This window comes from Enhydra lutris, unplaced genomic scaffold (assembly GCF_002288905.1).
Source record: "Enhydra lutris kenyoni isolate GAN:26980312 unplaced genomic scaffold, ASM228890v2 scaffoldscaffold22, whole genome shotgun sequence".
Classification (NCBI taxonomy): Eukaryota; Metazoa; Chordata; class Mammalia; order Carnivora; family Mustelidae; genus Enhydra; species Enhydra lutris.
The window spans coordinates 14,018,652-14,030,877 of NW_019154106.1; the positions used below are offsets into that span (position 1 = coordinate 14,018,652).

General features: G+C 35.8%; 1 protein-coding gene across 1 annotated transcript; it reads right to left on the bottom strand.

The window, feature by feature from the left end:
- Positions 1-4,363: 4,363 nt before the first annotated feature.
- Positions 4,364-5,311, bottom strand: LOC111149809 (olfactory receptor 8J2-like). Its single transcript, XM_022507096.1, has one exon. It carries the CDS (start codon positions 5,309-5,311, stop codon positions 4,364-4,366), a length of 948 nt encoding a protein of 315 aa, XP_022362804.1.
- Between the last annotated feature and the right edge of the window lie 6,915 nt (positions 5,312-12,226).

The window sequence follows — 12,226 nt, forward strand, 5'->3', positions numbered from 1 at the left end:
CTCCACACTCAGTGGGGAGTCTGCTTGAGATTTTCTCCCTCTCCTTTTGCCCCTCCCCCCACTCATACTCTCCCTCTTAAACTCTAAATTAAATAAATAAATATTTTTTAAAAAAGAAACACAGCTTTATAAAGTGAATATAATTTATGTTTTGAAGTGTGCACATAGGTTGTTACATGACTTATTTCGATTCCTCAAGGTTCTCAATCAACTATATGGTTTTAAATTTTATTCATTTTCTGTATACACAATATTTTGCTTGCTTCTGTTTAATAAAATTGCTATAATCTGTCTCTACCCCCATTTACTATAGATTTGCTGCCATAGTAAGAAGCAATTAGCTAGTTCCCAACTTGTGACTCTACATGCATCACCACAATTAACTTTGTGTGTGTGGTCCCCACTGACCCATGAATGAACATGTCTGTGATGTATCTCCTGAGGCCCTGTTTTTGGATAAATAGAACACATTTCATTTATTTACATAAGGATGGATCTATTCCAAGATTTCTTTGAACTGCATACATCCCACCATCAGTACACATCTTTTCATATTGTGAATGTCCAACTCATGAATATGTACTGCTTGAACAAATGGTAAAGACTGCAGCAAATAATTAAATCAGATAAACTTTATAGAGCTAATATAGTTTTCCTTGATTTAATACTTTATTTTTTAAAAGAATCCAAATACTTGTCAAGATTTGAAAAAAAAAAAAAGTGTACTATGATCCATGTAAACAAAGAAGTTCAGACATTATAACGAAGACTGATGCACATTAATTTGGAAAGCAGAGGTGATGAGACCCATGGCATGTAGACATCTGGTGAAGACTTATGGACTTGCAAGGAGATGGCATTAGCAGCTCAATCTAAACTTACCTAGACCTTAAGGGATAAGAAAATCTGCATTAGAACACTTACATTTACTCAGTTTAACTTTTTTAAAGAACTTATTTATTTATTTATCTGGGAGAAAGAGACTTCATGGGTGAACGAGGGGAGGGACAGAAGGAGAGGGAGAGAATCTCAGGCAGACTCTGTGCTAGGTGCTGCTTCTGATGCACGCTTGAACACATTACCCTGAGATCATGATCTGAGCTGAAATCAAGATTCTGATGCATAACCCACTGATTAACCAAGATGGTCTCTTAATTTAACTTTTTTTTTTTTTTTTTTTTTTTTTTTTTTTACAGAGATCACAGGTAGGCAGAGAGGCAAGGCAGAGAGATGAAGGGAAGCAGGCTCCCTGCCGAGCAGAGAGCCCGATGCGGGGCTCAATCCCAGGACCCTGGGATCATGACCTGAGCTGAAGGCAGAGGCTTTAACCCACTGAGCCACCCAGGCGCCCCTTAATTTAACTTTTAATTAAATTCATGCAATGGCATTTACTATGCTGAATTTGGGGAAGTTTGGTGGTTTTTCTTATTTTCATGGTCTTGAAAGAATTCAGTGTCTGTCACACAAGATTTATGCACTTTTAATGCTTTCTGCCTAGAGCATCCCTATATATGGAATCAGGTCAAAGCTACTGCTTCTGTGGCAGCTGAAGAAGGAGGGGTCCTGTGGCTGTTTGAAGTGTGTCCTAGCATTCAGGTGTTGTCAGACTTTGCTTTATGGCTGTGTCTTGCATCTTCTCTTGCCCCTCACCACTAGAGGGAATTTGTTGTCACTGGACACAAATGTCATGGAACCTTAGTAGCAGTTAGGGATAAGCTGGAAGTACAGGTGACTTAGCATCTCATAGGGCATGAGCTTTGATCAGTTGGAGATTAAAGCTGTCATATAAATTATTTTCCATACCTTACCTCATGGGAAACTGGTACTGGGCTGATACACTTTCCCGACTGGTTGATTGTTTTTTTGATTGTTTTTTTGATAAATGTGTGCAAGTGATATGTGAGTGCATATGTATGTGTGCATATACTTAGGAAACTTTGAACTAAATACTTTCTGCTTATCCTTCATTAGAAGAGGGCTTTGTTTATAGTTTACTTAGGACAAACTTTGTAGCTAAGTAATTTAGGAAGGGCAATTAGTGGAAGGTTTATGAGACCATCCCATTGAGTACTAGTGAATGAGACATGCAAGATTTTAGATTGCCTGGTTTCACAAAGCACACCATATATATAGATAATTGAGGCAGAAATCTGTCTCCCACCCTGTCAAAGATGCCCAGAACTGTGGACGTGGTGCCTTCCATACAAAGAGATTTGCTGATTAAGTTAAGGACCTCCAGATGGGAAGGCTGTTCTGAACTCTCTGGGTGGGACCAACGTAATCCCAAGAAGGAGAGGGAGGCAAGAGAGTCTCAGTCAGAAGGAGATGTGGCAGTGCAAGTAGAGGTTAGACTTACAGGATCACTGTTTGGAAGGGTGTGCCAAGCAAGGGATGAAGGTTGTCTCTAGAAGCTGGAAGAGGAAAAGAAACAGATTCTTCCGTGGCCATCCAGGAAGGAACAAAATCTGCTGACATCTTGGTTGTAGCCCAGTGAGACTCATTTTGAAATTTTGACCTTCAGAACTGTGGGATAATAAGTTTCTGTTGTTTCAAGCCACTGAATCAGTGGTGATTTGTTGTAGTATCAGTAGGAAACTAATACAAGTGACAACATAATTATGTTTAGAAAACATATATGTAACAAAGTTAAAAAGTAGACAAAGTTAAACAAAGTTTACAGTAAACAAAGTTAAAAAGTAGAAAGCACTACAGTTTTCATTCTTGACTTTAATTCATTGAATAAAATACGTAGGATTAGTAGACATGCAAGGGTGAGTTTAGACATGTTGCTCCAATTCCATTCACAACTAGACTCAAAGACAATGGTTTTGTGCTGAGGAATATACTTCCCCAGTTGTACGGATGTAGCCTGGTACAGCCAAATACAGCAATAGGTAAACCAGACAAACAGAAAATAAATTATCTATACTATAAACTTTTATATATTTATAAAAAAGAAAACTTAAAAATTTTTAAGGGTAATGCTATCAAGTTATTGCCACTTCTGCCTGTGGTGAAGAGTAATGTCCGTGACACAGTGTGACTTTTCTGTTTTCAGCTAGCTATTTTGCTTATTTAAAACTAAAGTTAAGAGTTAGCTTATGAAACTAACTGTCACATTTCTTCCGTTTGGCTTGTTTCTGACTTCCTGAGAATGTCATAATCTACTTTATTTCCAGGTATTGCCTTACCTCTCATGCCATGCCCTGTCTCCCTCATTACATTGTATGTTAGTAGCATTTTACATGCCAGATAGAAACAGGGCATAGAATAAAAATGAATATTTATTTATTTATTTATTTATTGGAAGTGGTGCCCTTGAGAATTGCTGTCACCTTAATGGCAATGACTTTTTTTTTCCTTTTGGTCTACTAACATTTGACTGCAAAACACTAAACAAAAATGCTAAAAGAAGTAGCATTTGCTTTATATTTTTATACCACAGATGATTAGCTCTACACAATGTTAGGGAGAAAAAGAGGATTGGAGAAAACTAATTTTATATCATGTCAGGATAAATATCAACATTTTGTTTTATGTACATGTACCACACAAGAGGAATGAAAAAGTGGAATCTCCCTTCATGAATTTTCTTCTGTTTTGCTACATGGCCTATTCCCGTATATCTAAGCATTTTTTTGTTCAGTTTTTATTTTATCCTAAAGGTTTCTTTTTCTGTGATATAAATTTATGTGAAGTACAAGATAAAAGTAGATTTTAAAAGGTAAACAAATTGAAGGGCGCCTGGGTGGCTCAGTGGGTTGAGCCACTACCTTCGGCTCAGGTCATAATCTCAGGGTCCTGGGATCGAGTCCCGCATCAGGCTCTCTGCTCGGCAGGGAGCCTGCTTTCCTCTCTCTCTCTCTCTTCCTACTTGTGATCTCTCTCTGTCAAATAAATGAATAAAATCTTTACCAAAAAAAAAGGTAAACAAATTGAAAGATAAAATAAACAAAAAGTAAAATAAAACCTTTTGTAGTTGAACAAAACTGATCTGTGGCAAGAAAGATGACCTGATGCTTGACCAACATCCAAGGACTGGTTTTCACATAATTTCCCCAATTTCAGACTTCCTGTTCCTTGATTAGAAATTATAAAAGCCCAGTAGCAAGTTGTGTTTCATTGTAAAATGTGCTTATTCTGAAATTATTGTTTACTACTTATATAAGTATACTTTCTTTGGTCAGCTAACACATCTTTGTATTAGCAAAAGTTGGGTATTTGAGGTTGGAAAATAAAGGGTTAAGATTTTCCCATTGAAATCCACAGAATTTTGAACTATTTATTACCTCTGCATTTAACAGAGATTAGCTTTATAGGAGCAAATGAAAACACTTTTATGAAGACAATTGAAGCTTTAAATTTACATTAATCTGAAAGACTGACAAGGGTTATTTAGGAATCGCTTGAATGCATCCTTCACATCTTTGTTCCTTAGGCTGTATATAAGGGGATTCAGCATTGGTATCACCAGGGTGTAGAAGACAGAGGCCATTTTATCAGTATCTAATGAGTGGTTGGTCCTTGGTTGCAAATACATGAAAAGAATTGTCCCATAGAACACAGTGACAGCCATCATGTGAGAGGCACAGGTGGAAAAGGCTTTTCGCCGGCCCTCTGAAGAACGGATCCTCAAAATGGCAAGGACAATGTTGAAGTACGATGTTAGAACAATAATCATAGAGAATATCAAATTGGTCCCTGCAGAGATAAATATTGCTGTTTCTGGAAGGTAGGTATCAGAACAGGACAACACCAACAAAGGAACAGTATCACAGTAAAAATGGTTGATTACATTGGAAGAGCAGTATGACACAGAGAACACACAGGAGGAGACAGTCAGTGCTGTGGTCAGACTGTAGAGGTAAGTGAGGGACACCAGCAATATACAGATCTGTGGGGAGACCACCACCATGTAGAGCAGGGGGTTGCAAATAGCCACGTAGCGATCATATGCCATTGCAGCCAGCATGAAAATCTCCCCGACAATGAAAACCAGGAACCCACCCAACTGGGCTGCACATCCATAGTAGGATATGGTTTTCTTTGTAACCAAGAAGTTTACCAGCATTTTGGGGGCAATGACAGTAGAATCGCCAAGATTGATGATAGCCAAGTGCCTGAGGAAGAAGTACATGGGCGTTTGGAGCTGAGAGTCAACACTGGTGAGGGTGATGATGCTCAGGTTCCCTGCCATGGTCAGCCCATAGATCAGCAGGAAAACAAAGAAGAGTGGAATCTGGAGGTCTGGGCGATCTGAGACTCCCATGAGAATGAACTCAGTCACCAAGGTGAGATTTTCTAAGGCCATTTATTTTGTTGTTCTCATCTTTTAATGGGGAAGATGGAAGGAGATTAATAGATGGTCAAATTGATTTCTCTGGTAGATGCTAGGTTGTAGACTGTCTCATATAAATTGGATAATTTCTGGTCACGGGTAAAAGTGTCATATTTTAATTATATTTCTCATAATCTTAAAAAATTCAGAAATACACACTTTCTCGAGACAAATTTCATGTTAAAAGTGTTGTACAAAGCTGTTTTCAATTGTGTTAGATATAATTTATATTAGTTGAGTATACAAAATCTATTATATGTATTGATATATATTTGTGTATTTTAATATACTATTGTATGAATATGTATTTACATATACACATGTATCTGTGTCTGCTTCCAGTGATAAAAGATAGCTCTGTATAAGAAGTTGATGAGCCAGAGTGACCTCCAGTGACTTTCAGTTATTTTCTCCTTAGCTGTCACTGGCTTTCTCTTTAGTCCATACCTTGTCATCATCCTTGGGAATTCTATATTCCTGTCAAAAATGCTTTGACTCTGCTGTTTTTTTTTTTTTTCCTTATCAGTTTCTACCATACCACGCTGATTCAGCTGTTCACTGACAGACTGTACCTCAGTAGTCTTCCTTCTTAGTGTTATTCAGAAGCTGATTTTTTAAAGTAATCACATTTCTTTGGCCAAATAAACTAGTCTTTTCTATCGCTCTGATCTTTACCTGTTCAGAAACATCTCTGTTATTATGTTCTGGCAGCCATTTCTTTTTTTCCATCAAATGCTTCTTTCCTTTAATTGTTTAATGCCTGTTTGGATGTTAAAAAGAAATATTACTTGTAGTTTTGATTTGCTCAAATTTGATTACTTTGTTTTTCTTTTATAGAGAAATGATTGGAGAGAAGTGCTAATTTATTCATTGTTTACTATACTCTAAACCCAGAACAATGTTAGCCATTTGAAAATAATGATCTCATTATTCTGCAGGAATGTCCAAGAACACATGTAATTATTTCTATGTCTGATAAGACACTTGTGGCTCAATGAGATTGTCATGCAAAGAGTCTGTAGAATATTGATTGTTGCTGTAGTTTTATGGTTTTGCTTTATGTGTTTTGTTTACTTGTTTCTTTGGTCACTTGGTTGGCTGGAAGTTAGGCCACCAGTTACTAGCTGTGGGATTTTTATCAAGTATTTATATTCTTGTGTGAATATAATGAGATACTACACAAACATGGGTTAGTAAAGAACCTGATAACAGTAAGATATTTGGTGCCAGCAGTTCTTGTTATTAGCATGTTTTGAACAATTTTCTAATGTGGTTTCCTATTTGTATCCCACTAACTCATTCTACCTCACTGAAGAGTTTCATAGTTAAAATGGCAATAACAGGTGAACTAAAATTTTGCATATCCAAGCAACTGGGACATATGATATCTAGGTATATATTTAACAAAAGAATCAGGCTGGGGGCTTTCTTAAATCTGTGGTGTTTGTTGAATCAATGATACTTTATTCCATACATCAAATATATGTCTGATGAGGTTATATGACTGTGTGGCACTAGATATTTCATATCTCTTTTCTCCTGCCACCATATCTATAAGAAATACACAGATGAGTTTAAGGTGGAAAATACAGAGGTGACACTCACTTTAAATAAAACATTTTCTGTTTGTTTGCTTCTAAAAGAGTTCAGTACATGGTTCACCCTGAGATATAATTCACTCAATAATTGTATCTTTAATTTATCAAAGCAAAAAAAAAAACACCAAAAAACAAAAATGTCATTGTTGATTGTGTACTATGAATTTCTGCAATTAGCTTTTAGAAAGAAATATTTGCATAAATCATCACCACTTATTAATTCCTTTTTTTAAAGAAAATATTATGAATGACAAAGTTAGGATTGTGTTTTATTTTGGTAAGCATATATCACTGAAACGAAGTATTTTTCTCCTATTTCTTCAGAAAGGATTCTGATTTAATTATTTTCGATAAAGCTATGTTAGTTTTTGACACAACTTATTTTAAGTTTGTTGCTAAAAATAAATATTTTATAAGTCTGCCAAAATACTAGCATGTCAGGAAAAGAACTTTAAAAATGTACCTAATGTTCATCATTTATATTACATTTAGGTGGAGAAATCATACTGCAATTTTTTAAAATAGCTACTGAAATGATTTCAAGAAATCTTCTATTGGTCTCTAACTGTACGATTTGTCTTAAACTTATTTAAACCTGAGTTGTTTTGAGGACAAATGACACATTGACAGGAGCTGTCAGTGTCCACCAGCATCTGAAAGCCTACCAGCTGACATCAGGGAACCTTTCTTTCCATCATAGGGTTTGTCACTCTGGGCAATGTGAACATCCAGAAGGGGAGAAACTTATTTTTCTTGATGTTTAACAATTTAGTAGGTCCATCTTGGAGAAGAAATCAGATATTTCAAATTACTTAAGAAGCTTCCTGTCTGGTATAGAGGGCCTTCTAAAACATCAGTCTGCCAGCTCTAAGGCAGAAAAATTCCTCTTTATTCTAAGGTGAGACAGAATCCTCATAAGGACTCTTCACTTCTCTGTAGAAATGCTCACACTGTCTAATTTACCAGCAGGGGTAAATGCTTTGAGTCATTTCTCTGTCCCTGCCACTTAGCCTTCAGAGAACAGGGAGTTAAGTCCCCAGTCAGTCCTGAGTCTGATTTGAATCCATAAAGTTCCCAAGACACATGGTCTTCACATCCAGGATGAGTACTAAGTATATGGTTGGGGTGAACCTACCTGTCCAGAGATCTGCTGAGACCTACTGTGAAGGTTCTGCAGGAGGCATGCTGAAGAAATTTACCTGTGTCTGATATCCCTGAAGACCTGCACACTGGAATAACCTTGTTTATGGATCCAGGCCCCATGCATGAAGACAGGAATTCCCAGATAAACTTCTGGTTCCTCAGGGAAAGAAAGACCAATTATGCAAGTCTCCACACAAGAATTGCACCCAGAGAGTGAAAATGTGGGGCCAGCCTAGGGATTTGCTTAGATGATCCTATTAAGGAACAATCTCATGCAATGAGTCCACCCTTTGGGTGTTTGTTTCTTTTGAATTATTCCCTGTGGTGGTTGAGAAGTGTGGCTGCTGGCCCTGGGGTGGAGAAAATCCAAAAATTAGAAGCCCAGGATTCTTGCTCCAGTGTTCCATTTTACTGTGAATGTTGGGAATAGAACTGAAGGCAAAGTCTCCATTCTAGTCAAGAACAAGCCCTGGTGTTTCTGTCATGATATTCAGATGACATAGAGCATAAATTCAAAATGTGCATGGTTGCAAGAAGACTAAACGTCAGTTATGTTAGAGGCTTTCAGAAGGCACCCATCATATGCCTGATCTTATTGCTGTTTTTTTAATTAAAATTATTTAATGGAGAATACATTCTTCATATAATCTTGCAATCTTTCCTCAAGCATGTATAAATATAATGATTTAATATTCACAATATTTTTATATTACTCTTGTGCGAGATTTTCTAGTCTGTAAGCTTTATAAGTAAAAAGGGCATGTCTAAATAGTTCATATTAATGCCGTCTAAAATAATACCCAGGAAATAGTAGGTGTTCAAAAGATATTTGCTGATTTACTGACTGATGCAATGAATGACGAATAAGTGAATGAGTGAATATAATATCTATCTTAAAATTCTGAGATAAAGTATGAGGTTTTATTTTCAGCTCTGCCATCTATCATTAATGTGATTTTAACTTTGATACAGAAACAATGACAGAGGCGCCTGAGTGGTTCAGTGGGTTAAAGCCTCTGCGTTTGGCTCAGGTCATGATCCCAGGGTCCTGGAATCGAGCCCCGAATCGGGCTCTCTGCTCAGCAGGGAGCCTGCTTCCCCCTCTCTATCTGCTTGCCTCTCTGCCTACTTGTGATCTGTCTGTCAAATAAAGAAATAATCTTAAAAACAAACAAACAAACAAACAAACAAACAAAAAAAACCCTGACAACTTGCATATCATTCTAGAATATTCACTGCTTTAGGGCAGGACACACTGTTCCTTCTTCATCTTGGTGATCCTAATATCTAACATAGGTGTAGCACATTCTAGGCTCTACCATTTTTGAAGTAACAGTCAAATTGTGGACCATAAAGAGGAAATAACAAAGATATTGACACATCTTAAGTTACTCATGAGAATGAATTGAAATCCTTGAGGTCCTTTCCAAAGTCCAAGTATCCACAGGAAGGTTGTGTTGTTGCCTCCTCTGAAAGGTCATTTGTAGGTTGTCTGTCATGTTACTGAAGTTAGTCTGTACCCTGGTCAGTCAAAAGGAGTTCAACCCCTCATCAGCTCTTCTAACTTCTCTATTTAGCATTCCCACAATGTCATATAAATTTTTTAAAAAAATATTACCTTTACACTTTCCATCATTATTGATGATTTATATTATAATTTGGTCTCTCATTTGAAACTTATTTATTGTACAAGATATATTTTTCCTTCCTAAGTTCTGAGTATGCTATATAATAAACTTACTCTGGTTAAGCAGATAAATTTGAAGAAAAGATATGACCATCCTACATCAAAAATATCATCTTTCAAAGCATTTGTAAGAAACACATACATGTCTACATACATATATATACACACACGTATAAATGTGTAGAAAGTGATATTACAGGCACCATATTTCCATCCCCACCTTAAGAATAGTTTTGTCACATAACATTCATTATTTTAAGGTAATATATTTATTACATATAAATTGAATATGCACTAATTCTTTTTCCCCATTTCCATTCCCTCCACCCTGTCTAGAGGCATTAACTACAAATTATATACAAACTTTTTCCGGTTTTCTGTATCTTTTCATTTATTTTTTATTTTGTAAAGAAAAAAAATGTGATCTACACTTTGAACAATATTTGACCAATATTAAGGCATAAAATACAGTAATAGTGATTATAAGCACAATGTTTTATAAAAAATCTCTACAACTCAATCATCTTGCATAACTAAAACTTTATATCTATTGCTTATCAACTATTTCCCTTTTCCCCCAGCCTCTGACAACCACCATTCTACTCTTGGATTTCTATGTGTTTATTTTTTATATCTCATACAGACAGCATTATGCTGTATTTGTCCCTCTGTGACTAGCTTATTTCATTTAGTATAATGTCAAGTTCATCCATACTGTCTTCTTTTTTTTTTAACCTAAGATTTTGTTTATCTATTTGACAGAGAGAGAGAGAGCATGAGCAGGAGGGATGAGCAGAGGGAGAAGCAGGCTTCCAGCTGAACAAGGAGCCTGAAGTGGGGCTTAATCCCAGGACCCTGGAATCATGACCTGAGCCAAAGGCAGATGCTTAACCAACTGAGCCATCCAGGCATCCCTATATTGTCTTCTTTAAAAAATTAAATGCATTTACTGTTATATTTTGGATATATAAATTATACATATTGTTATGAGTTATGTGGATTTAAAATTTATATGAGGATTCATGTTATCTTATTTTGTAATTATAAATAAAAATTTGTAAATATATGTATAATTTGATTTATATGTATTCATGATTATAAATTTTGTCTACTATATGTAATAATTGCCTTTTAATTTTGCTTTGACATCATTTATTTTATAATGTTTTATATTTGGTGTACTCACATTAGTTTGTATTTGCAAACAACTGAACTTTAAAAAAAATTAATCAATGATGAGAATTCTTCTCATTTTAAATGTTCTGAAAATATTAATGATGTAACTATGTGTTTTCCTAAGTTAAAACATATTTGTTTTTCATAATAAATATTACATAGGAATATAATTGACTTTACATAGTCACATTAGCCAGGTTTTGATTTGTTTTCACCATAAAAATGCTTTTATTTTTTAATAAAGTTGAACCTCTTTTTACACCCTTTCATCTTTCTATTAATCCTGGCCCTGATCCTAACTCCTAGAGATAGATGAGTGTTTCAGTGGTATTCAACTGGGGAAGTTCTGTTTTCCAAAGAACATTTGGCACTGTTTTAGGTATTTTGATTGTTATAACTTGAGGAAGTGTGCTACTGGCATATCATGGTTAGAGTCCAGTGATCCTACTAATTATCCTAATGCTTTAGGTCTGCTCCCCACCCAACAAAGAATTGTCTACCCCAAAATATTAATAGGGTCAAAGCTGGAAAACTAGATAGGTGATAGATAGATGATAGATAAGGAGATACCTGAGCTAGTAGATAGATACATAGTTATGTGGATACATAAAGAAGCAAAAATTTTAAAAAATGGTAAAAACTTTAGATGGAAAGGTAATTAAAATTTTTTTGTTTGTTGTTATATACTGACAATTACATAATTATATTTACCAAATTTAAATCACATAATATAATATGTGTTAATTATGTCCAAAAAATTTAAAAACTGGAATGCCAATAATCAATGGAAATATCTATTTATTTATTTATTTATATTTATTCCTTTACTTATTTAAGAGTTTGTTTATTTATTTATCAGAGAGTGAGAGAGAGAGGGCACAAATGGGCAGAACAGGAGGCAGAGGGAGAGGGAGAAGCAGGCTTTCCCCTGAGCAGGGAGCCCAATGTGGGACTGGATCCCGGGATCCTAGGATCATGACCAGAGCTGAAGGCAGATGCTTAACAGACTGAGCCACCCAGGCGTCCCTATGGAAACGCTGAAAACAACTATGGTAAATCATGGTCCTGCGAGACCCCTTATGCCCTTATGTGGTAGGATGAAACAGTTAACACACTTGACTGATACACAATAGAGGCATGTAAGTAGGAAACTTTAACAGACTATAGTAGAGATTGTCTTTATATAGAGAACTATCCCAGGAAATATACACAGGTAGATAGAGCCACTGCTATGCCGACAATGGTGGTATATGCAAAGGAATACTTTGAGCAATTGATGTAAAT

Coding starts and splice junctions, on each gene's coding strand:
- LOC111149809 (XM_022507096.1), bottom strand. CDS start 5,311: ATGGCCTTAGAAAATCTCACCTTGGTGACTGAGTTCATTCTCATGGGA.